At 32.4% G+C, this 27783-nt stretch overlaps 1 protein-coding gene and 1 non-coding gene across 2 annotated transcripts in view; one reads left to right on the plus strand and one right to left on the minus strand.

Annotated features, from left to right (window-relative positions):
- Positions 1-27783, minus strand: part of btv (dynein cytoplasmic heavy chain beethoven) — an 89716-nt gene that overhangs the window by 37973 nt on the left and 23960 nt on the right. Inside the window, exons 21-43 of the mRNA XM_089236050.1 lie at positions 27528-27663; positions 26247-26414; positions 25925-26083; positions 24156-24379; positions 22543-22675; positions 21607-21837; positions 21252-21377; positions 18729-18991; positions 18464-18603; positions 15888-16006; positions 14525-14707; positions 13792-14015; positions 13558-13679; positions 13065-13279; positions 11742-11918; positions 11515-11602; positions 11159-11366; positions 10829-10958; positions 9908-10063; positions 7686-7778; positions 5049-5206; positions 3454-3700; positions 1671-1822 (exon numbers count right to left, since the gene is read on the minus strand). Of these exons, the coding sequence (XP_089092176.1) occupies positions 1671-1822; positions 3454-3700; positions 5049-5206; positions 7686-7778; positions 9908-10063; positions 10829-10958; positions 11159-11366; positions 11515-11602; positions 11742-11918; positions 13065-13279; positions 13558-13679; positions 13792-14015; positions 14525-14707; positions 15888-16006; positions 18464-18603; positions 18729-18991; positions 21252-21377; positions 21607-21837; positions 22543-22675; positions 24156-24379; positions 25925-26083; positions 26247-26414; positions 27528-27663 (3852 nt within the window). The remainder of the gene's footprint in view (positions 1-1670; positions 1823-3453; positions 3701-5048; positions 5207-7685; positions 7779-9907; positions 10064-10828; positions 10959-11158; positions 11367-11514; positions 11603-11741; positions 11919-13064; positions 13280-13557; positions 13680-13791; positions 14016-14524; positions 14708-15887; positions 16007-18463; positions 18604-18728; positions 18992-21251; positions 21378-21606; positions 21838-22542; positions 22676-24155; positions 24380-25924; positions 26084-26246; positions 26415-27527; positions 27664-27783) is intronic.
- Positions 17930-18001, plus strand: TRNAA-AGC (transfer RNA alanine (anticodon AGC)). Its single transcript has one exon. It is a non-coding gene; the product is annotated as a tRNA-Ala (tRNA).

The raw sequence follows: 27783 nt of genomic DNA on the forward strand, positions 1-27783 counted from the left end.
GGCAATGGAAGAATTCCTGTAGACCCAAGCACTGGATTGATTATGTTCCAAATGGATTTTGCCAGTTGTTAAACTCAGTGTTCAAGAACTTGCAGACAAAGTCTTCCCAAACATTCAACAAAATCCCTGAAACCATGAGTGGCTTTGTGAGAGAGCGATTCTGGCACCGAAAAATGACGATGTCAACGATAAAATCCTAAAAATTATTCCGGGAGACTCCACATCTTACAAATCGGTTGACACTGTCACAGACGCTGCAGAGTTTCTGAACTCTTTGGATATTTTGGGTGTGCCACCACACAACTTAACCCTCAAAGTTGGAGCACCTATAATGCTTTTAAGAAATTTGGAGACACCAAGACTCTGCGATGGCAACAGACTCTGCGTGAAGAAATTGCATAATTACATCATTGAAGTAACGATTCTAACTGCCAAAGGAGAAGACGTCTTCATTCCATGTATCCCAATCATCACTGAAGAAATGCTATTCACTTTCAAGCGATTACAGTTCCCGATTCGTTTAGCTTTTGTCATGACAATCAACAAAGCGCAAGGCCAGTTGTTAGCAGTGGCAAGTATCAACCTACTTGAGCCCTGTTTTTCACATGGACAGCTTTACGTCGCCTGCTCGCGTGTTGGTAATCCCAAAAATTTGTACATCTACACACCAGATGGACAAACAAAAATATTGTAAGTTTTTAATTAAAATATTTAGAAATAAAAGTAATTTTTTCTTACTTAATGCAGAAATTTTTTTTGATTAAGAAATAATTAATAAGCTATATATATGTAAATTTTTTACAGGGCAGGCAACGTCGCCGGGTATTAGCTAGTTATAACTACTTAGAAGTGAGATAAATGCACAAATATGTGTATATGGCTAAACAAGATGCTGACGTATGATATTTTCATTTGCATTTGTGTGTATGCTTTATTTCTGATTTTTAAATGACAATGAAAATACTTATATCTCAAAAATGTGATTTTGGAGTTATCATGTTCTGACCAAACATCACAGAATTAAGCTCTTTATAATTCTTCAAGCTTAACAGTTAATTGAACTACCAAGAATAAAACAACATATTGTAAGAGATGAAAATGTAGTATACATTACCAAGTTTAGTAATTGATTTTATGTTGGATGTACCAAGTTCGTGATCTAAATACACACAGTGAAACCTATCTATAATGATGCTGTAGGGACCTAGAAAAAATATTTTTATACACAGGTTATCATTGTAGACAGTTGAGCATTTGCTCTATTTCCTACTGAATAGGAATTCTGCTCTGACCAAAGAAAATATCATATAGGCAGGTTTATCATTATACACAGGTTTCACTGTAATGATTCATTATTTGTTAGTTTTCCAATAAATTACTGCAAATGCTTTTCTTTTCAAAAATCTCACATACTTAAAATTTGTATTTTTTTTTTTTTTGCAGTTCACTTAACATAATTCTGAACATAAATTTAAACATGACTTAAGAAGTGTGCAACGATAATTTTTACAAAATTCTCAAAGAGGAAATTAAAAACTTTAATTTGACTACTAAAAAAAGTTTCCATTTTTATAACATTTATATTTTTTCAACAAAGTAGAATAAAACATCGTGGGAGAAACAAGTGAAATATTCAAGAGTCTGGTAAAATGAGATACACATATACTCACTCAATGCTGAATATGCGAAAGATACTGGAAAATCTTGCTGACAAAGTCTGCTTTTCTCCTGCAGCTCTTATGCATACAGATCCAATTATTTGAATTTTTTCTAAAGAAAGCCACTCCATATTTTCATTGAAAAATCCTCCAAAAGAAATTACCTAATGGTAAAAAAATAAAATGTGCAAAAATTAAGTATGCCACTTTAATTTCTATGACCAGAGTTGAAGATTCATTCAAAGGCTAAAATATTCGAAAAGTGCCATAAAATCAAAACTAACGCAATGAAGTTCACAGTAATTAGAACTTTGATTCAAAGCCAAATCTGCATCTAATGCATAAATCTACATAAAGTACACAAAAACCTGATAAAGGGCCATTCAAGTATTACGTAAGCAGATTTTCTGCCATTTTTGACCCCCCCCCCCCATCAGCAAAAGTCAGCTAAACACTGACCCCTCTCTCCCTGTCAGCAAAATTTCGTCAGCAGCTTAGAATATTTCATAACTTCAAAAAGGGGTAGTTGCTTATGTAAGCAACCTTCAAACCTCCCCCCCCCTTTTAATCAAAAGTCAGCAAATCCGAAACCGCCCCCCCCGATGCTGACATAATATTTGAATGACCCCTAACACAGATATATATATATATAAACTCTCTCTCTCTCTACTACTTTACCTCACACAAACTCTAATCATATATATCGCCATATATATAAACTAGGTTCTTTTATAAAAAGTGTGCAAAATTTCATCTCTCTGATTATAGAATTACAATTTGTTCATGCGTGGATATTTGATTTGAACAATGAAGAAAAAGCCAACATGAAGATAAAATTTGCACTAGTGATAATAAACCAATACTATTTGTGCAATATGCAATGTGCACTTTATACAGGGTGGGCAAAAAGTCTGTAGAAAATTTAAAAATTCATAAAAACCGGAAAAATAACAGAAATAAAAAACGGTTGGCAGGGTTAGCATCACTAGGTCACTTTTTAAGACAAAAAATTAAAAAAAACAGTCGATAGGTGGCGCTGGTATGAGCGGTACGGTCCTGGGTGTATCAATCCAGTCCATCCAATCTGTCGGAACTGAAAGATGCGATCCACCAAGAGGTGTCATGTATACATCCGGACCTGCTGCACTCTGCCGTTGCTGGATTTGTGACTCGCCTGCAATGTGTTATTCCCTGTGGTGGTGGTCATGTGGAACACATACTGCTGTATTAAACGATTTGGAGGCATTCTGTTCTTTAATTTGCATATTTTTTCTTTGACTTGTGTACATGAGTGCCACCTATCGGCTGTTTTTCGAGTTATTTTTCCCTGTCTTAAAAAAAACTCCCATGACCTAGCCATGCTAACCCTGCAAACCGTTTTTAATTCTGGTTATTTTTCCCGTTTTTATTAATTTTTAAAGTTTTTACACACTTTTTGCCCACCCTGTATATTCCCAGATATAGCATCCCATGAACAAAAATAAGTTGTATAAATGTTTCAGAAATGTAATGATTTAACTAAAAAAAATGAAAAATTGAATAAGAAATTTCCTTTCAAAAAGAAAAACATAGTACATTTTTACCTATATTTTAAATATTATCTAGATAGTTTTTATTCACTTGAAAAAAAAAAAAGTTTGTAATAACTATCAGTAACAATTAAAGAAAAGCATGAGAATATTCAAGGAAATCGATTAAAAATTTTTTTTTAATACAAAATTTTTACATCATAGAACTTCTTCCTTTCCCCTCTTTTTATATCACCAACAATAAATTAAGTACAAAAAAGTAATACCTGCTGCAACCATGCATGCAGATGGCATGTTCCATATTTATCCGGCTTAGGAAGGCCAATATCTTTCAAAAATAATACCAATCTTTCGCAATCTTTGGGTTTCAAAACACTTCCATTGAAAGCACTCACAGTTATACAAAACAAAGATAATTTTTGCAATACATCTTGGGGAGATGTTTGAGCACTACAGCGGAAGCTAACAAAACGAACAGTAGAGACACCAGCAAAACAGCTCTCCAGCAATATACTGAAATTTAAAAAAAAATCAAGAAGTCAACATATATTTAATGGTAAATATTTTTGCATGCATATTAATGTTCTAAAGAGATAATGTATAATGTAAATATAATAGAAGAGTTTAATGATTTAATTCTAAACATATTAGTGGTAAGAAGAGACCAATTTTGATATAATGAAATAGAATTAGTAAAACCTGAGTGCACATGGGGGTGTTATTAGAACAAAAATTCATAATCTGTAATATGCATTAAGATAATGCAAGAAGTGAAAATAAATTGCTGTAATTTATTGTAATAGAGCCACGGCTTATGTAGCTTTAAAACTGAATTTTTAGATCTTATGGTTAATAGCTAATTCAAAGCCACAGCCAATTCAATAATTTTTTTCCCTGACATTCTGGTTTTACTCAAAAATAATGTCTAATGTCAAGTCATATAAAATTCTCGAAAAAAAATTGAAAAGCAACTTAAATGCATGCACATTTAATTTTATATTGATGTGTTTTTTTAATTCTTTTATGAAAAGTATGTGCAACTTATAGGAAGCATGTAAAAACCTGGCATTTTTACAAAAACTCTTTTTTTGAGGTCATTTTTCTTAATGCAGCTTATTTACTGAAAAAATTATGGTACTAATATTAAAAGTCTTAAACTTTTGCACCAAATAAATGCAGTATATCTTTATGAGTGTTTTAACATTTTAGCATTTTTTTAATTAAAAAAAATTAAAAAATAGCAGTTTAATAGCACTAAAGGGTGAAGATAAATTCTGGCATCATCAAAACAGTTTTTAATAAAAAAATAAGCTTATATATTGAACCTTACTATAACCAAATTGCTTTATATGAAACAACAGACACAGACAACACAAAACAACAACAACAAAAACAGTATTCGCAAAACATAAGATAATTTAATTTCTTAATCATAGTAATATTATAATAATTAAGAAAATGCTGCCATTTTTATAGAAATCAGTTGTCCAATGCTAATATGACCAAAGTTAGTGAATGGTAGAAAAAGAAAGGCAATTAAGTTCTATACTGTATACTTCATTGACCTATGTCATGAATATCAGGCACGTGCAGAGAGCCAGAAAGAATGCTTCAGATAGAGTTAGAGAAAAATTAAAGAAAGAAACTGGTTTGCTCATTGGCTTTTAAACCATGCAAACAAAAATGACCATACAAAAGAGTTGTTTTCCCATTTTAAGCAACTTACATTCAAACCAAAGAAAAAGAAAAGAAATAAAATTAAAATAACAATTTTAATGTTTTAATAAGTTTTTTAAAGCACACACACACACACACGTCACTATTTTTTACACATTCGTGTACAAAAAGTATGAAGGCCTACCTTTTTCCACAACATTCAGGTCCAACAACCAGCAGATGTTGATACTTCTCTGGTTGGATCCATGGCATTATGCAGTGTCTGTTTCGAAGAACTTCCTCTGTTTCAACAATACATCCAAGTGGATGAAAAGATGTATCTTGAAGTATATTTTCTACAGGCTGGAAAAACACAGAGACCAAAACTTATCCATAGATGATTAATAACATGAATCAGAAAATATATCATGTTTTCATTTGATTAAAACTGTTATTTGATATTAGAAAGCACTGAAATGCTAAGGTTAAGAACATAGTGAGACAACAAGCAAATCGATGAATAAGGAAGAGAAGCGAGATGAAAATATAGCCGCGAGCAAGGAACACAGCACACATAGTGGGGGCGTTTGATATAGCAGAGAGTGTCGAATAGAAACTCACAATCTCTCTCTCTCTCTCGCACACAGCTTGTTTTTTTAAATTAAAGAATGCTCCCATTTTAAAATTTGCAAAAATTTCATAATTATAAAAACCATTGCTCAGACAACAGTTTAGAAATAAGTGTTGCAAATATCGCTATTTTTAAATATAATTACGAAAATATTCCCCTCATAGTTTGGTTGCTTTCCTCCCTACATCTTTTCCCGAGGCACTCGAGTGCGATCACTTCCTGAAAGATCAATAATATTTCCTACTAAATTTATGAGTAAAAAATTGAGAAAAATATCAAGTTTATCAAAGGCCCCGCCATTTAAATTTGTATCATTAGCATAGGCAGGAGGGCAGAAGTGGAAAATCCGCCCCCCCATTCGAATAGCTTTATTTGTATGAATATTTGTTGGTTTAATTTTTTTTGTACAAGAAATGTAGTTATTGACACACAAAAAATTCCAGCATAAAAAACATTTGGTATGCTTCCAGTATGAAAATACTGACAGTACAAAGAAAATAAACAAACAAATAAAACAAACTTGCTAATTTTTCCAAAGAAACAAACATACATGATTTTTTTTAAAATTCAGACTACTCAAATACATTTTCCCACACACACAGTGCATGATAAATTAGCTTAAAATTCAAAATATAAATCATTTTTGGTTTGGTTAAGCACGTGCGCATGAAAAAAGTTTGATGGGAAATTTATGAAAATTATTCGATACTTGCTGTTTCTATTTGATCGTCCAGATGATTTTGAAGTACGTCAAGAAGTTAACATCAACGATTCTGGTGACATTTTTGACCTCACTACCACTTTTTAACAGCGAAAACAAGCCCTTGATGACCATCTTCACAAGCAAGCAGTGCAGCAAAAACAAAATATCTCGATTCCTTCGCTATTATTGTTTGTTGCAGAGTTCCCACCCTGCTACAGTGCATGCCACTTTATGCAGGCACATTGAAATTCATGTGTTTGATTTCACTGCTCGGATCTCTTCTCCCTTCGTTGCTTTGCTCTCCGCCTACTTTTTATTATCACTTAAATTTTCTATCCAGAAAAATCTTTTAATGAAATATAAATATAAAATAAAATATCATATAATAGTCTTTCTAGAACAATGATTCCCAACGTGGATGTTAACGTCCCCTGGGGAGTGATGGAATGTTCCAGGGGGTGGTATAAGCTACAGGTATAAGGATTCTATGGGTTGGGGGGGGGGGCGGTGAGAAAAAAAAAATTCTGAAGAAGGGGGGCGATGGGACAAAAAGGTTGGGAAACTATGTTATAGACGATAATTTTAATTGATTTAATTTTTATGTAAGATTAACTAGACGAATAAAAAACTATGTAACGCGAAAAATGAATTCTATTTTTAAATTTTAATAGTCAAAAAAAAATTTTCAGCAAAAAACTTCCAAAAACATCATGACCATTTTTATTTGTGAATGGTTAATTCAGGTACCAGTCAGAACAAATGAAAAACTACAACAACAACATGAATTATAACAATTGAATTATATATCTATAAAATTAAATATTTTTTCATATTTTAATCTTAGAGAACTGGCAAAAGTTAAAAACCATAAACTAAAATGTAAAGCTTTAGTTTTTTGGCACTGTTGTTGTTTTAATAATTTCCCTTCCCCCTTTTGGAAACACCAATATGGTAAATATAGTTAAAACCAAAATATTATCTTCGACAAGAATGAAAAACTTACACATCCCACATTCAACAATTAAATATAGTTGAACCCCAATATAACGGAACCATTTATTTTGCAGAATTCTGGCAATATAACGAGCTTAGCATTATACTGAATTTGAATCATGGTTTTACGTATGTAAGGTTTGGAAATAGGAAATTTGTTCACTGAAAATTTCTGGCACTAAGCGGATTTGGCATGACAATGGGTCGGTACATAATGGAGTTCGACTCTGGTATGTAATTCAACCCATTAGGTTTTCTAGTCCAAGGAAAAATATAGCCCTTTCATTCTTATCCCCCTATATTTCTACTTAACTCACATGATTTTATTTCATCTATCATATACAATCGCTACAACAAAAGCATTTGATTTCATACCTTTTTAATCACATAAAATTCGTATAAAGTGACTAGTTAAAGTATAGGTTTTTAGTAACATCGGTTTCTGGTACAAAAGTTAAGGTGATTTGAAGAAAAACATTTTTCAAAATGAAAAAAGAAATATAGCCTATTTTCACCTGATAAGTTTTTAAAACACCCCTTTGTTCATCATAATAAACATCAGCAGAATTTTTTTGATCTGGAAGAACAAAGCCCATCCATGTGAATACCTGTAAAGGGAAAAGTTTTTTTTCAAATTGTAAACCTGAAAATTGTTTCTCTTAAAATGTGAAATGAACTTTTTTCTGAATTAGTTCATGGATTGAAGGTGAAATCAATAATATTATTGCTGTGCAGATATGCACAACTTTATGCGATTAGTAATTACAGTTGAATCCCATTATAACGAACTCCAAGAGAATGGAGAAATCACTTCGTTATAAAGGAATTCCAGGTCTCTGAACTTTTTCTATGTAAACCAATTTGGAGGATTAGAAAAGTGTTCATTAAAACGAGAATTTCGCTATAACGGTATTCGTAAAAAAGGGATTCGAATGTAATATATTTAAAACTCTACAAAGTATTGATAATTATTAAAACAATGGTATAGACAAATCGTCTTTCAATGTACATAGTCGAGTCAACATTATTAGGACCAACATAACCTAAACAGCACATTATATCTGAAATAAAGCATATGATGAGAGTTGGTTTGATGTGAATATATTTTAGAATGGGAGACGTGAAAATTCCGAAAATACTTTCACTGGTTGAACTATTTATCATATTTTCATAAAACAGATGATTGTTTACTTTCCAGTCAATCCTATCTCTGAAACTGAACAGTGAAATTTTTGTGTGTTGCTGTCAAAGTGTACTATAACTAGCAAATAGCACTGTTGCAGATAACCAAGGGGAAAACAGCAGAACACCAAATTAGGGGCCAACCATCCAATTGAAGTTATACGATTCACTACCGAATGAACCAAGGAGTTGTCAGAAGTGTATTTCATTATATTGCTTCCACAACATTTGGCTGCTGCATTTAAGAAAATACTCCACATCTACAATGACTTCTTTGCAACTATCTTCATTTCAGCTTCAATTCTGCTTGCATTCCTTAAATTAGATTATTTATTTAAAAGCATTTGATGAATACTGAAATATTCTAAATAAGAAAAAAATAAACAAAAAATTATTAGCTTAATTCACTTTTATACTCAGTCCAACGAAAAATAAATTGGATATGAACAAAAACACATTTCAGATATTTATTGTTGATATTTATAAGTTGAGCACATTGTGCTTGTGCTAGAAAAAGGGGTAATTTTCTGATTAGCTATGTGGTTTTGATAATGTGGTTTGAATACATATACATGTATACAGTGATCTCGCAGTTATAAGACAATTTTCTTCGTTTTAATTTTGTGGAGATGGACAGTTTACTACAAGGTGGCAGCACCTTAACTGATACCGAAATTGTTGAATGTATGATTGACTCAGGTGATGGAAATATAGCAGAAGGTGATCCAGAGGAATTAATGAAAAAGTGACAGTGAAGAATGTTGAACATACTGTAAGAACACTGTGCCATTTACTGGAGCAAACTGAGAAGATAGGGCTTGAAATAATTGCAGCTCTTGTAGTCAGAGCTACAACTAGAGGAGGGGGAAGGGAAGCACGTGCGTCAGGTACCCGGATGCTGGACCGAAGAGGGAGGGAAGCACGTGGGTCGGGTACCCCAGATGCTGGAATGGAGGGGGGCACAAATTTTACCCTTTAACCTCACCTTCAACATTACAAGGAGGCGCCAAAATGCATGCTTTCTCTGGCTGATTAAGCATCTAGTTGCGGCCCTGCCTGCTAGTATAGATGACATTGTAAAGGCTAAGAGAGTAAAAAATGTGCATCAATCTAAACTTATGAATTATTTTAAATAAGGTATGTAAAGCTTATATAAAGTACATACCTTATGTACTTTTATTTACATAAATAAAAATTGAATTGCAGAAAAAACAAATTAGAACATATTTTTAGTGTACTTGCATATAGGGCAATTGAACATATATTTAACTTGACCAATAATTTCATTAGTGTGTTGCAAAATATAGTACAGTATTTTTAATTTTTATCAATCAAAATTTTTGCCATTTTTGATGTCTTTCCTTTCCTATGCAAAAAAAAAATTGACTTCTCAAAAACGCCCTATCTCAAAATTTTTTTAAGTCCTGTAAGTTTTGAGATAGAGAGGTTTGACAGTATACACTTGTCTGGGATGTATGTTTCACGTGTTGTATTAATAATAATAAAAAGAAAGCGTGTATAAGTTTAAATGGTTGTTTTTATCAAACATACAAACCTCTTTGTATAACTCCATCCTGGAGACTGTTTTCAAATTACCCCCTAAACCTCTACACAGGTTCACTGCAAACTGTTCGGATGTTTTCACTTCACAAAGCTGGGATAACGCATTTTTGACCAAATTAGATAGAGATGTATCTAAAGAGAAGTCATTCTGGAAAATGGAAAAAAACCTATCAGAATCTATACTTGGGCTTTACTTTGATGCCATTTCTCTTCACAAAAAAAAACAAAAAAAAAACAGTACCTGTGGTTAGAAAATAACAAGAACAAAGCCAATATCGAGCTTTAGAACGACAGAATGTCTTTTAGTTTTCATGCATATCTTATTGACATGGGCAGCCATTCTCAACATTTTATCAATCTTGTACACTAGAGTTTATCATGATAGTAAGATGTTTTTTTAGGAAACTTCATAGGATTAGATAATTTAATCCAGATTTGATTCATTCTTTCTGATGGAAAACATAGAGACATATGAGAATCGCAGTACCACAGTATTAAGCAATGTCAACTATACCTGAAGTTATTACACTTCTTTTCAAGCCAATGATGTACAAACGTTTTGAATCTCATTGTTCATATAGTACAACCTTCAAGCGTGGGGGGCATTGCCCCCCCCCCCAGCGTCAAAGGTGGAGTCGACTGATCTAATGTATATATGAATTGACATCATCCTCATCGTGCCCCCCCCCCCGCAGACTTCTAAGTCTATCTCCGCTTATGCCTTCAAGCTAATTATTATCAGATAAAAGACATTACGACCAGCTTTCTCTTTTGAAATAAGCACTAATCTAAAAAAAATCACTATCACTTCAATTATTCAACTGATTGCCTTACATGAAATTTGATAAAATGAATGTGTTGCAATAAACACAATCTAAATGAGGAATGACGGAAAAAAGAAAACAAACATTACCTTTCGAACAACCCACTGCACAGCTTTTGAAAAATAATCATGAATAAGGACTTTCAATAGATTTTGTTGGGACTCTGGCTGCTTCTGCAACCATGCTTCGGTAAGAGCATTTATACTGACATCATCATCACTAAAGATAAAGTACACATATTTGAATGATTTGACAAAAATCATAATTGTAATGGTTTATAAATAAGCAAGTTATATCATTTTGAAAATTAAAAATTAAAGCTATTTGTCTAATACAGCATAATATGGTATTTTACAAACAAATGGTATTTACAATGTAATTTATGGTATTTTACGAAATTTTTAATATCATATTTATACCTCAATGACACCATTCCCATTCTCGAAATGGTGGCAGGTGAAGCATTACTGAGATCATGTGTTTCAAAAATAAAATTTATATTCGAGCCAAACTGTATCCTTTCTCCAGATGGCATTGTAAGAAGATGGTTATCATCCAGAACCGAATTCAATGATTCTATCCATTCTGGGTCAATGTCACCATCGCATATGATCCATGAACGATCAGCTACAGGCATATATAAAAAGAATGTTTATCATTTTAAATAAACTGCTGTAACTTGATTTACACTGAAATGCAACTCAAATACCATCAAAATCTATATCTAAATGGTCATGAGTATAAAAACACACAAATATTGAATTGAATTTTCTACCTGAAGTATCTTTCACAGCTTGTCTGGCTATGTGTGTCAACACGCCATCATGCCATTCTCTGGTGTCAATATCTATATATCCTAAGAACTGAAAATATAAAAGAAAAGGTTTTGCTGAATTTTTATACCAGAATATATATTTCTTTTTGTATTATATACTAACAGACAGTAATATGACATTTAAATATAAATAAGGTGAAAGAAGAAAATGAGACATTAAAATTTACCTGTTTCTTAGGCATGGATTTTGGACTGATCACATACGTGTTCACAGGATGTCTGGATTTCTGCAATGCAAGCTTCAAAACTCCCCATAAAACTGATTTACCACTTCCACTAGGACCAATGACGATAACCCCAACTCTTTCTTGTAGTTGTTGATACAGTTCAATAATTCTTTTATGCTGAATAAAAATTTAGTTTGAGAAAAAATAACATTCACACTTGTATTCAGTATAAAAATCCCACTAGTAACAGCTACTAGAAGTTTGAACACTTGGAAGTTTTTCACAGGGGGAGAGAAGTTAAAATACTGTAAATTTCCAAGAAATTACAGTATTTTAATTGGGGGAGGGGCAAGGAAAATGGGTATGATAAGGACATTTCTGACTTTTGCAGCTTTTATTGAAAGAGCGGCAGCATTCATGATAAGATTCCCTGTGCAGTGTTACCTCTGTTTTCATTGATAATCCATTTGAAAACAATCTGCGAAATCTGAAACCGATGAAAACCGAGGCAATCATTTCTATATGAATCAATGTAAATCCAATTAATTTGTTCCAGACTCTCCAAAATAATACAAAAAACACTTTTTATAGAGAATAATATAGCGCTTAATACTAAAAATAAGAATTTGTTATTTTTAATATTTTAAAAATGAATATAAAAAAACTAATGTAAAGAATATAAATGAAAATTTAACATGGAATTTATATTCTTATATCTTTCTGAAGACTCCTCTAGGTGTATGGAAGATGGCGAGAAGGGGAGGGGGTAGAAGTGCAGATATTGTTCGGAAGGGAGAATCCCCCTCCATAAGAACCTTAGGTATCAAGGCACTATCTAGGGTTACTTCCTGAGGCAGTATCCAAGTCCACTTGAACTTTGACACCAATTTTTTGGCCCCAGACTTTTCCGAACCGAACCTGCACTGTGCCTAGTAACAATGCGTATGGCAGTGCAGCTTTCAAATTTTTCGAGCCAGCCTCTGCTGGCCTGTGTATAAGTGTGTGTGTGTATAAGTACAGTCTCTCTATAATAAGTAAATACACTAACACTTGTCCGAGGCATTTTCTTAATGAGATCAGCATACAACAAAATTTGTTGTATGCTGATGTATGACAAATACGATGTCAGGGTGAGAACTGAGGGAATATTTAATTATGATGCAAATAATTAAATTCACAAAAATATTTTTCTTCTGTCGTTTTCACACTTATACATTACAGGGCTACATCTTCAGAAGAATGCAGAATTTTTAACTGCACAGTCAAATAAAAAAAACTTACTAAAATATAAAGTTTATGTAAAAAATAATAGCTAAAACATGCCTGATTTCTATTATACACAAGCTTCATGTCTTTTAATGCTTCTGTGATAGAAGAATCAAGCCATGCTAAATCAGAGTTTTCAACTTTAACTGCAGGATACAAATCTTCAACCAGCTCTTCGAAACGCTCACAGTCTGAACTAGTCAGTTTCGATATTGTACTTCTAAAAAGAGCTCCAACTATAATTTCAGCTTCCATTGTCTCACTCAAGTTTTCTAGGATGAAAATGTAAAATCAGATAAGCAGACATGATAAAAGGCATACAAATCTCTTTGTTTAACTTCAAATAAAAAAAATCCACAAAGATAAAGACTGTTATATTTAGTGGTCAATTTCTTGCATCATAGAAAATTCACTTCTAGAAAAAAGAGAGAGTTATATCCTTTACTCTCTTATAAAAAACTCACAGTTGAATGAAAAATATACCCTAGAAAATCTGGGACCCAAATCACTACAAAAAGAGCTAAAAAAATTCTCTGTTAAATCAATTCACCTTTTCTGCTTATGTCGGTTAGTCTTTCAAGGTAAAATTGACGCTGTTTTCCACAGCTCTGTAAAACTGTTTTCAGAGCTCTCAGACCCCAATCATAATGCTGATGAGGAGTAAGTAGTTCTCTATAAAATAAATTAGCAATCAAATTAATATTAATTAACATTTTGTTTTTTAACTTTTATAAATATTTTTTCCTTTTCGAAATACTGAACATTTTTTAAAACACAGTATCACCTTGACAGGCTGAAAACTGCAACTAGCTTCTTCCCCAAGACCCTAGCATACTTGAATCCTTCAGAGAATAGAATCACCTCAGAAATAAGTTCACTATCAGGAGATGTCATGGACACTGGTCTGAAAAGTTGCTTGAGATTATCAGGCAATTTACGTCGGCCACCATAGTGTTTTCCAGCAGGGTTCATAGTGATGAAAATTCCTGTATGAGGATCCATTTTGACCTTTTAGTAGTGTTAAAAAAAAAAGAAGATAACCATCAACACTGTACATTCTTATAAAAACAATTATTCTTTTTGAAATTTTCAGACTATATTGGGTAAATACAGAATTCTACATCAAAGATTAGCATATTTCATGTAATCATTAAATAAATAAAATCCAAGCTAAAAAATTATGATTTTTCCCTTGATCATTTGCTTGGCCTGCTTCAGGACTACTTAGTTTTATCCACAATAAATTGGATCAAACACATGTAGAAAGAAAGAAAAAAGTGACATGAGATGTAACACGTGTAAAAAATTGTTTCATTTATCAACTAGGTAAATATTATTCATATCAAAGCCTCTTAATGTATGACTATATTATATAGAAGTTTGATTTTCTAAGTAAATTATGTATTTAACCTATTCATGAAAATATGTGGTAACCATTGAAAATGAGCGATTAAAATTTAAATGAAGGACATAGCTTGGCTGTCATTAAAAAGAAATTTAGATAGAATGGAATATACCTTCTTATCAACAAGTTCAATTTCTTGTGACTTGTTTTTTAATGCAAACTGTATTGCTTGGATTTGTACAGACAATGCTGAAAGAACAGCTTCTTCTAAACGATTGAACTCATCAAAACAACCCCACGCGCCACTTTTCACAAGGCCAAAAAATATGCGACTCATTGACTTAACATCAATGCCCTGTGGAAGAAAAAATACTTCAACATTTGATGATAAAAAATTCTCCATATTATAATAAGCAATATAAATTCGTATTATTTGTAATGAAGCAGCAAGCTCGTAATCCAATTTGTAGCCAATTTCTGTACTCAAACACAATTACTTCTGAACATTTTGCAAGAATTTTCTAATAAATATTTGTTTGCAGAGCACAAGAACTGCTTAGAAGTTGAATTGAAAGGTATGGCCCATATGGCAATGCAGTGCTTATGTTCACAAATATATTTTTGTGTTTTTCTTATGTCCAAATGTATATTTGGCATTTATTCCTAGAAATTTTAGTGCAGGCAGTGCCATCCAAGATGGATGCTGTTGCCACAGTATCTGCTTGTATCGTCCTGTTCTTGTAGGTTCTGTAATTTTAATTGTGTAATAAATATGTTTTATAAATAATTTTTTAATACACAATTTAATACACCTTAAAATTGTGAAGGAAGTGTTTGCCATTAACAGCCACATACCCTCTACAATCACAATTAAAAAAATCGTATTTTACATGGCCATCATTTTGTACAGCTAAATAATGCCATATATTATGAATTACTATCAATTTAAGCAGTAAATATTTTTTATAAATTTGGTATCGCTTAGCAATGAATCTCTCATTTTTTTATTATAAAAATGGTTTTATTTAAATCCTTTTAATTTAAGTACGTAAGTAAAACATGATTTCAAATTCATATTTTTACAGCAAATCAAAATATCAAATCACAGTAGAACCTATATGAAAAACAAAAAACAAAGAGATTTTCATTTTATAATAAAGTTCATACATTTTGAGCTGTTATGCCATGTTTCAAGCTTTTTTGAAGCAGATGTTTCGTCCACTACTGCGGTGAACATCTTCAGTGCAGTTTGTCCACTGCAGTAGGGGAAGCCTGGAATATGACATAACAGCCCAAAAGGTGTGAACTTTATTATGAACTCCGGCCATGAAAGATTGTGTTCTCTTTTCAGATTAAATTTGAAATCTTTTAAACAAATTTTTTGTTCTATAAACATGCACATTAAAAAAAATTAATCATCGAAAAGACTATCTTTCAGTCTTGTTCAGGACAGGTTTCCATCTGATACAGTGTCAGTCTTAGACAGGTTTCACTGCATCTGGATAGGCATATGGATAAAACTGAAGTAAACTCACCTCATCACAGTTAAAAACCAAGACATGCCGGCCAAGAAGACCCCCTAGAGCTTTAACTGACTCAGTTTTTCCAGTACCAGCTGGACCGTATGGATTTCCACCCATTCCCATTAACATACCTGCACAATAAAATGTAAATAAGTGTAAAAAACTTGAAAAATTGTACAAAAAATATTTTTTGCATTAATCTGTTGATACTCTACCTTGGCATTGTAGTATATTAATCTTAATTAATATCATAGTAAGAACTATGACAAGAGCCTGAATATGAAATGACAATCAAATCAAAAGTTAGGTTCAATAATGAATAATAAAAAAAGTGAATATATTTGATAATGAAACAAATGGAAAATTTGATTTAATGATTATCAAAACACTAAGAATATCTATTTTTTTCTGTGTGTGCAGCAAGCCAATATGTCATACAAAGTTTTCAACAGCTGGTTAATGCAAAGATGAATTCGGGAAGTTCAACTGCTCTTGGGGGGAATCAAATTCATGTCCTCTCACTTGCTGGGTGAGCACCCTAGACCACTAAAGTACAAAAGCAACGAATCTCAATGAATTTTCCTCAGAGCTTGTGCCCACTGAATGGTATCATACATGGACAGTGGACCAAAGCTTACAATTTCTGACACTGCCACCAGATGGCGACTTATCCAAGGATGATGTCGCTCTTTGCTACCCATGCAAAGGTTTTCAACAGCTGGCTGATACGAATAAGAATTTAGGAAGAAAAGAAAGTTCAACTGTTCTTGCAGGGAATTGAACCTACTGTCTCTCACTTGCCGGGTAAGCGCCCTAGACCTCTAAAGAAAGATTGAGATTCATTGATTTCATAGTCTATTAGTCTCTTTGAAGCACGAATGCGAGAGAGAGTGACGACCTCCCCGTTAAAAAGTCTCGCCAGAGAGAGTAACAGGCCTACAACAATACAATTATTCAATCATTACACTTCATGAATAATTAGAAAAATTGATGGCAGATAGAAGCACTACACAGAATAAACATTACACGGAAACCTACTTCACGACAAGTTTGCTACACATACACACATATTCCAACATGTACCAATTCGTTAGAAGTTCCCCAGAGGAGTATGGAAGAGGTGCATGGGCGGTTCAGTAGTAGTAGTAGTCTAATAGTGTAGGGGAACTCACCTTGCAAGTGAGAGGACGTATGTTCTATTCCCCCCAAGAGCAGTTGAATTTTCATTCATTCCTGAATGCATCTTTGCATTAGCCAGCTGTTGAAAACCTTCATATGGATAGCAGAAAGTGACATCATGCTTTGACAATAATATTGTCATATACACCAATGGTTAATTTTAAGATTTTGCATGCACTGAAGCATTTTCACAGAGCATGTCTGAGCACATGTGCAGCTTAGATAGAACATTGACCCCCTCCCCCCTCACCTTCCATGCCCTATTTTTACTTCTTCTCACTGAGTATTTTGAAAGGTCTGATGTGCCCAGCAGAGATCTTGGCAACTCCTTGGGAGGATTGGCACACAGTTTGACACTGTTTTTTTTTTAACTAGGGGATAATTAAATCAGTTTCATTATACTTATCTCATTTTTTCATTTTCAAAAAAATCATTCAATAAATTATTATGGTGATTGCAGGTAATTATAAGATATATTAAATGGGAGGTTTTGAGTTCAGGGAGATAGTTTGTTCAAGATATACAGAAGACTGGATGTTGTGAAGATATTTATTATTTGAGATGTTAATTTTTTAAGGAAGGAAAAAACTCATCTCTGCCTCTACCGGGAGTCGAACCCGGGTCCCTCAATTGCCGGACGAGTGCTCTGACCACTAAGCTACAGAGGAGATAGAGATTTTCCTTCGCTAGAGCGTATATATGCCAAACGGAACCGTGCAATGGACGGCGAAACCGATCAGCTAATAGCTCATGGACGACGAGCCACCAGAGGGCTATATATATGACATGAATGTCGCTCTCCACTTGTTAATACAAGATATACAGAAACGGTTCCGGTCGGCATATATACGCTCTAGCAAAGAAAAATCTCTATCTCCTCTGTAGCTTAGTGGTCAGAGCACTCGTCCAGCAATCGAGGGACCCGGGTTCGACTCCCGGTAGAGGCAGAGATGAGTTTTTTCCTTCCTTAAAAAATTAACATCTCAAATAATAAATATCTTCACAACATCCAGTCTTCTGTATATCTTGTATTAACAAGTGGAGAGCGACATTCATGTCATAGATAGTTTGTTGATAAGACATGGTCAATAAACTAATTCAATCTTAAATCTGTAATTTTTTCAAGGAAGTCAATGATAAAATGATCAAAAAACATTTTGATTGAATTCATCATCTCATAAAATGAAATAGCAAAGAACTATTTGTGTTCATGTTTTAAAATAATGGGTAACAGAAATCACTTAAGTAGTTGTAATTAAAGAGCAATCTATTGCAAACCCGAGGAAACTTCAGTATCAAAATCAGCATTTATTGTTTTCAGTGTCATAATTTTAAAATAAAAAATCCTTTCTCAAAGTCATTTAGTAAAAAAAAAGGAAATAATAATGGTTTTTTTTTTCTCAACATACCTTGAGTAAGAGTGAGATAGCATTTGTCCGTGAGTGGTGTGTGTACAAGTTTGGAGGCATTCCCTTGATATTCATAACTATATTCAAAGGAAGCATCTACCATTTTGCATATGGCTTTGTTTTCATTGTTCATGTAGAACCTAAAAAAAGATATTTATCAAATAAAATTTTCCTTCACAATTGTAAAAGTTGATCTAAAATAATTTTATTCTCTCTGTCATATTCTTTGTACCTTTAAGAGTAAGTCATAGTTTGCTCCATATACCTTATTTGTCTTTGCCAAGACCAGTCTGTCACAGAAGTAACTCTTTTGCTTATCAATTCTTCAACAACATTAAGAAATTTGATGACATCAAAAATCAAAGCTTTCAACTTTAATTGCAATAAGCTGTCATTGTTTGTTACGCTCACACTGGTATATGATTTCAATTGCTCTTTCAGCTCGTTTTGAAAAACATGAAGCGATTGTTGAGAAATGGCATACTCGCATCTTTTTGCAAAAACCACTTGGCCAGCCAAACAAAGAATCTAAGCAGAATAAAATATTAATTCCATTACTGTAAGAAAACATATACATTTATATACTTGTACCTCAGTTCACAAAATTATAAACATCCCTCTGTATGTTTTGAATCAAATCAACTAAGCTCATTATTTGTTTTGGAACAACATGTCTGATATCTAATATCTCAATAAGAATAGAGAAATTAATTTATCAAGGATAAAACTGAATTAAGCCTTTAAGTAGCATTGACGAGATATCTTGTCTTCATAAAAGCCTCTTATTTCATCACTGACAAGGCTAGATACATTATAAAGTTCATTTCGCAAAGGAAAATCTCTCCCTATACCCCTTAGTTTGCACCTGCTGAAAACAAGAAGAAAGTCAACTTCATTAAAAAAAAGATATGAGATTTTGAAGGAAGATTTAGCAATTTATAATCGCCGCTTAATAGGTTAAATGATTTCTGGTTGAACTTTTTTTAACTTTGAAGCATTCAACAGATATCTGCAATCCATAAAAACTGATTAAATTCACATTAAACCTGCAATCTATAAAACTAATTAAACTCTTATTAATCCTCTAGTGTTTGGAACTTTTCTATGAAAAATTTTTGAGAAATTTTGTTATTTCAATTTGAAATATAATATGGAGAAAATATGAAAAAGAAAATGAAAAATTTGAGAAAAAAAAACAGAAATTTTAATGTTGTTTATTTTACAATATCCAGGAAATGTGGTTATCAAAAAAAAATGTATGATAGATAATAAATGTCACCCAAGTGTTAGATCCCTAAAACTTAGATGCAATGTGAAAATAGTGTGGTCCCCAAAATTGCACAAGAGGAATGTGATTTCCTGGTCGCTTGATGTAAGAGAGTTATTATGCGAGTTACAATAGTGAATTTATAGCATGAACCCCCCCCCCCCCCGAAAAATGGCAGGAATTGTCCCAGGCCCCAGAAATGAAACCGCCATCAGCCCCACTCTTGTGAGGCCATGCAGTCAAACCTCCATGAATCAAACTTCTATAACTGAAATTTTGGAGGTTTTAAAGTAAATTCAATTTCTAGTCTAATACATTTTCTATAAAATCAAGTTCTATGACTTTTTTTCAAGGTACAGAGGGATTTTCAAGGAACAAGTGTGAGCCCACAACTTATTTTCTTTGCTAGAGATTTTTTCAGAAACCACTTGCATAAAAAAATGCTCGAAAGGATGTGAAATCACTTTAGCTGCTATTGCATCAAAAATATATTGTACCAGCTATAATACCCGGCGCTGCCTGGATTTTCTTCAATTACTGGGAAGATTGAAAAAGTGACAAACAATTATGAAAGAATGAACTATTTTACATAATACTGGCAGGATTAAAGAAGTGACAACCATTGTAAAGGCATATACATGTCTGAAACACATTGATTGAGAACCACTGTAACCAAACTAAACATTCCAAAAGAGAATGTTGAGGCCCAGGAACAATTGTCGCCTGACAGTTTTTTGCCCATTTCAGGCATTCCCAGGTCTGACTAACTTTTAAAGTAGCTAATTGTTCAAGTCGGGGGCCCGTTTAGTATATATGTGGAATTAAGACAATGATTGATCTAAAATTGCAGATTTGTATAGAGAACACACACACAGATGGAAAATAAATTTCTGATATATATGTTACCGCTAAAGCTCGAAAGCCATTAATATGCACATTACCTAGCTAATCTGAAGATTAACTGATTTGCTCACCCTAGTTAATCTGTACAATACCTAAATAATCTGCAGAATAACTGATTTCCGCACTTTAGTGGTAACATACATATAAACATAGACGTACGCAGAATTTTCGCGATGGGGGTTCAGATTTTTTTTCCTTCTGGGGGGGGGGGGTTTACTTTTTTTCCTGCAAAATAACACTATATTCTTGGCTCAGAGGAGAGGGTTAGAACACCAAAACCCCTTTGCGTACGCCAATGTATATAGATATACTTGTGTACAACTCAAGTTTTAGGTTAAAAAGTTCGTCCCAAAATTGGGGGAAGGTTCGACTTATGTGCGGGCCAGTTTTCGTGAAGAAAAACCTTGATCCATATTATAGTTCTGGTGAGCCTCAAGTTGTGGGGTGGGGGAGTTGACTTTTAAATGAGGTATTTGACTGAAAATCCAGGCTGGATTTCAGGGTTTTTAATGAATGAAAAAATGCACATATACTACTGAGTTATATTCATAAGTTAAAATAATAATAAACTGATCACATATGCAATAAATGAAAAATGATAATATAATGGAACAAAACCTGCATAGGATATCTTAATGGATCTAGCATATTTGAACCTTTGTGATAGCCAGAATCTTCTAAACATTGTTGGAGTAGACTCTTTATGGTATGCCTTATTTCAATAGTTAATTCTGAAAGCCATATCTGTGAATAAAGATGAGAGGAGATATGTTACTAATAGCTATAAACATGAATGAAATGGTCAAATCTGACCATGAAAAAAAATTATCACACAGAAAGGTCATTGAGAAAAGGCTAAAAAAAATAAAATAAAAAACAAACAACAAATGCTGAAAGAAAATTACCATACAAAGTTTTGCAAAACTCAGAACACTCACACATATGATAGCTTACTAAAGAATGGAATTCTTACTTCCGGATTGCCAGTTATTTTTATGGAATGTAGTAACTCTACAATCTCCCCTTCAGATGACATAACAGCTGTAATATGGGAACAAGACTCATCAAATTGAACCTGACTAACTCCTCCAAATATCTTTTTCAAGTGAGACTGTATAATTGCAGCAGCTGTTGGTTGACCCATGATTTCTAACAAATCTTCATCTCCCAAGAAATAGAAACGAGGGAACATCGATCTTTTACCCTTTATATGGGGAAAAAAAAGAGAAAAGTTTCATAAAGAGAATGAAATGAATAACAAAAGTTTACAGATTAAAAATCACCAAGTTTAAATTTTAAATGCACCCAATATCGTATATACTAAAATGAAAACATTTATGATTTTTTACAGGCATTGAAAGTAAATTTCTATTTCACCTAAAAATTTCTATTTGAAAAAGAAAGTGAATGCTTCTATTTATTTTTATTTTTTCTTTTATTTTACTTTTTGTCCCTTAAAAACAATACAAATTATTCTAAAGTTATTATATCATTGTGAATATAAATCCACCCTTTTCACAGTTTTTACAGGACCAAACCAATATGATAATTATGTCAGCAGGGATGGGAGTTTTGTTAGCTAACAATAAAAAATTACTTTAAGATGAAGCAGTGATTAACACCATAAAATAATCTATAAGCAGAAAAACAAATAAAAAACAGTGGTGACTTATTATCATTTTTCCTTACAGAAAGGTATTTTGACTTAGTTACATTGTAATTTCAAATGTTATATCAAGGATCAATATAATAATCATTTCATGTTGAAAAAAAAAATCAAACACAAATATTGATACTTGACCTACATAGACAGTTAGGTTATTCCTCAAGAGTTGAACCATTTAAAGATAGTATGAAAAATTTGAATAATGCACAATGTTTTTTTTAAAAAAATATGGTGTATTAGTACCTCAAGATACTCTGACAAAGCTTTCTGGCAGTGAGAAAGTTGATCGGAGAGATTTTTTAAGGTGTTAAAGAATCCAGATGAACTTCCCAAATTCAGAACTCTGCTGTCGTGTTGCACTGAATTCAACACAGACCTGCAAATATGAAATTTATAAGCAACTAGCTGATACCCGGCGACGTTGCCCGTCTCTTAAAAAATGTATTTACGTATAGTTCAATTAGCCTGTATTTCCCAGGCTCATGTGAAAGAAAGTGATTCAATAATGTTAAAAGTGACAACAAGATTTAATAATTTTAAATTGATTCGCTTTAACCCATTAACAGCCAAATTTTTTTTTTGAAATTTTTGGCCAGATAAATTATATATATGCACAAAAAGTTGTAAACGTAAAGCACGTAAAATTCCAAAATCTCCAAATGGGGATCGTGGCAGCTAATGGGTTAAGTTCATAAAATTGGGTTGTTTTCATTAATTATTTTGTAAATACAACTACCTACATTTGTGAAAAAATACACTGATTGCAGCAACACTTGTACACACACACTGAAAAAAAATACATTGATCAAAGCAACATTTGTACTCGTCAATTAAGATTTGGCGTGGAACAAAAACCAATTTGACTTTGTTATTCCTTTATCCTTTGTTTAAATTCAAATTACAATGGATAACCCATTAAAATGTGCATCTTTTGTGCAGAAAAAATTTGAGAAAAAATTGGGACATTTTATTTAAAATATTGAAAAATGGTGAATCATCAATTATACAAGCTAAAGCATTCACAATGTGATAAAATAAAAATGACAAGCTTATGCATGGAAAAAGTGGGAAAAATCTATCAACACTGCTCGCCAAATGTCTTAGTTTTTTGGGTTTTTTCATACAATTGTTTAAAAGAATATTGTAGTCATTCCCAAGTATTATAAGATACTTCCCAATATAAGTTTGTAAGAAACATTTCCTCAAATAAAAATGATCCACTGATTATATCCATGAAGAATATTTTTATGAACACCCCCATTTAAAAATTACACCAAGCATTTATTTCTCTTGGTACATTCCATTATAATAACATAGTTATCATGCCTGAATTTGATATCTATGAATTAATCAACAGATACTAACTGAATTGAACTTCTCAAAAGATGATAATTGAATTCAATTATTAAACAGATGATAATTGAATTGAATTTTTAAACAGATGATAATTGAATTGAATTTTTAAACAGATGATAATTGAGTTGAATTTTTTAACAGATAGTAATTTTGAATTGAGTTTTTCAATAGATACTGATATAATTCAATACTTTTTGATGCAAAGTTTCCATCAAAAAGTTAGAACTTTTTATCAATTGATAATTTCAAATGTCAAAGTCTGGAAAACCGATAACAAAATAATTGGAGTAAAAGCAATAAAATTAATTACTTGTGAATCTGATTGCATTTCTACACCACTTCATTTAGTATAAAAAATAAAGTTACAATAATTGCAGCCTTCTTCCATAAGAAGTGATGAACCGTTAATTATTTATATAAAATGAAAAACATTATTTTTTTAATTAACACTTGAGCGAACACGATATTTCAACCTGTAAATATAAGCATGTTTAAATCACCTGAAATCTTTACTAATAGATTCAAAGCGTGAACTTTCTGAAGAGAGGGCACCACGACCAAAAATGGGCTCCAGGTAAACCCATTTTCGTTGAATTTTATTCAAATAATGTAGGTACTGATCGAGAGTAGTTAGTCGCTGATCCCATATGGCGATCTGATCCTTGAATTGTCCATAATATGGGGCATCTTTTAATGATTGTACCAAGCAAAGGTTTTCTGCCACCTAAAACGACAGTTTAAGAAGAGAAATAATAAAAAGTTATAAAAGATATATTTAACTGTTAATAAAACAAATATCTTGAACAGTGGTCCGCAACCGGTGCTCCATAAAGACCTGGGGCTCGGTGTAAAAAATGTTCCTTGGGCTTTGAATGAACTTCCCCAAGGCAGCAGGGCCACTCAAGGGGAAAAAACAAATTGGTAAATTTGATTTTTAAAAAAAGAAAAAAAAAGAGGACCACAGGGCTCCGTAATAGAAATTACAACATAAAAGGGCTTAATTCATGAGACAAAACATAAAATTAGTGGAAAACATGAATATACTTTCATGCCTGTTCATTTTTTTAAATCAGATTTGTGATAGCTGAGATAGACTATGACAAAACACCAATGGACAAAGAACTATGTTGACTAACACTTTTTGAAATAATGAGTAAAGAGCAAGGAGAACCACAAAATGAAAAGCATCATTTCTAATGCAATCAGGCAGCAAACAGATGATTTTAGCAATGCTCACATTAGCCATGATCTTGTGATAACATTATTAAGCAAATTCAGTGGTAATAGCCTTTAGTTTATGCAAGCTACATGAAAAAAATGATGATTTATCATTAATGTTGCTACAAACATCTTTGGAGACAAATTCCTTTTGGAGCAAAATAGGATATACTGTTTTTGCATGTGTTGTGTTTATTTTATATTACTTCAGTCCATCATTTCGTCTTGCCTCTATTTACATTTTGCTCATGTGTGTGTATCACAATGTACATGTTTCTGTGTAAGAAAAAAAAATACCTGGCAGTTGCCAATCAAGCCATTAGCTATAAAATAAGATTCAATTTAGTTGTGCAGTCTATAGTGGAAAGCTATAATAATATATTTTAATAACCTGTTTTTACATGAAGATAAATTTACAACTGGTAATCTTATCTGCAAAAATACATACAGCAATGAAGTGACATCAACATATATGGTGCTGTGGGCTCTTGAGCATCAATAATAGTTTATAACATTGGTATGATCACACCCAGAATTGATACAAAAATCAAAATCTCCTACTTAAAACTCAAGAACATGCTTAAATCTGAAACACTTTAGAAAACCCTGCAGAAATGTAATACTATATCTGTACCTCAGAACCATACTATCGTATGTCCATTTTTGTTAATTCTGAGATATTACTGTATTCTTGTAGTTCTTATTCTGTAGCTTAGAACCATAGTATTGTATTTATAGTAGTAAAAGTATTGTATTTATATACCATAGTATTGTATTTTAGCAAAAATCATTTTTAAATTTTAAAAATTATTTTAGCTAAAATACAATAATATGGTCCTAAACTACAGAATGAAAACTACAAGAATACAGTAATATCTGAAAACTGACAAAAATAGACACATGATAGTATGGTTTTGAGGAACAGATAAAATTAATAAAATAAATAAATAATTAATAATAATACTACATAATCAAAAAAATTTCATTCATTATTTTATTGATTATTATCATATAGTAACTCCAAGGGGAATATATATAACCATTACATCACCTTATTTAATATATCTTTCCAGTTTTTAATAAGCATTATTGTCTGTCCTTGAGAGTCTTCATGAACAATGGTTGCAAATTTTGTTTTAGCACCCCATATTTCCAGTTCTTCAAGTGCTTCACGAATGGTAATTTCTCCCTGTGCTCGTTCATTCAATGCCTGTTTTTTTTTTTTTTAAACAGATGAAAATAAAAATTCACTTACATAACTTACATTACAGTAGGCCTATATCAGTATCAATAAAAATAAAAGTCCAAAAATAAATATAACTAATTAAAAATCCATACACATATCAAGAAATCAAGTAACACGCACCACTTACCTTCAAATTATCAATGTTGAGTGAAATGTTTTCTTTTGCATTGATAAAATCAATTACTTTCAAATTTTCAGCAGTTACTTGAGGCATTTTCAACAAGGAAAATAGTTCTCCCCAATGATGAGCAGCAAAAGAGTCACCCATACAATACTTTAGCATAGGTAACAGAGCCTAACCCAAAAAAAAAAAAACCAATCCAAAATTATATTCACTGTTGTATAAACACTCAGTATCTTAATATTATCAATTATTAATAATCTTATGCTATTACATAACAACAAGTCAATTATCATTAGTAGTTGCCTAGAGCACTTTAGGTGAATGGAAATAGTAGAAGGCAGGTGAGACACCATAATACACACGAAAAATATATATATATTTTAAAAAAATGTCTAGCATACAGATTTGTAATGACTAAACCATCATCAGGATTGCTATTACTTTACAGCAGTTGTTTCTCAATATTATGACACCGGTGGCTACCTTGCCACTCTGAGAGCCACTGCTTTACAGGATTTTGTTGGCGAAAAAACCGGTGCAGTTGCTGCTTCATCATCAATTTTTTTAAACAATTTTTTATATCCTCTGAGCAAGTCACACAGCAATTTAAAAGTTCATCAGCTCATTGATTAAAGCTGCCAAGCACTTAAGTACACCTAAAATAAGTCGCCTTTGATAGATCATCAAGTGATTATAGGTAAGAAAAGCATGAGTTTGAGGAAATTTTGAACAACACTAGACACCATTGGTCTCTCCTAACTAAATATCCCAATACAACTTAATTCTTTGGTGGTACAAATATAATACACACACAAGGCCATAACTGGGGGAAGCAAGTGGTCTAGTGCCCCATGAGCTGGAGCCGGGGCAAAATTTCACCCTTCAACCCCTCCTTGCACATTACTGGGGGCTCCAACATGGGAACTTGCACTGGCTGACCTGACTAAGTATGAAGTTGCGGCCCTGAATACTCATTGCACCAATGGCAATAAAGATAGACCCAAAATTGGAATTGAGGATACTCAATAATAATAATCTATTCTATTAAAACACACATACACACACAAATGCAGTTTTTTTCAAAGTAAATACAATGGGAAATAATTTATTATTGTGAAGGTTCAGTGCAAGTGAGAAATTAATTATTTCACTACCATAAAATTTAAATAAATTTTAATTTAAAAATTAAATAAATTTATAAAATTTAAATAAATTTTAATTATTAATAAATTCATGCTACGTCTTGTGATTTCTTTTATGAAGTATGGCAAAAAAAGTATGAACCTTTTGTCCCTGAATTTCTTTTTCAATCTTTAATAGGAGAGAATATGCTTCCTTTTCATTCTCAACATCATTTTTCAATAATCCAAATTTCTCTGTCCAATCATCTAGCAAATTTTCATATTCCCCTAAACGTCCTCTAGACAGAAAAGTTGAGTAAACCAAACTCATATATATCTGTGTTATGAGGGGTATTAAAAACTGTGCAGACTAAATAAAACATTAACTATAGTTAGCCACAAATAATGTATTCAATTAG

This window comes from Pholcus phalangioides, unplaced genomic scaffold, assembly GCF_987345545.1.
Source record: "Pholcus phalangioides strain wild (caught in Gottingen) unplaced genomic scaffold, Ppha-v1.0 ptg000009l_1, whole genome shotgun sequence".
Lineage (NCBI taxonomy): Eukaryota > Metazoa > Arthropoda > Arachnida > Araneae > Pholcidae > Pholcus > Pholcus phalangioides.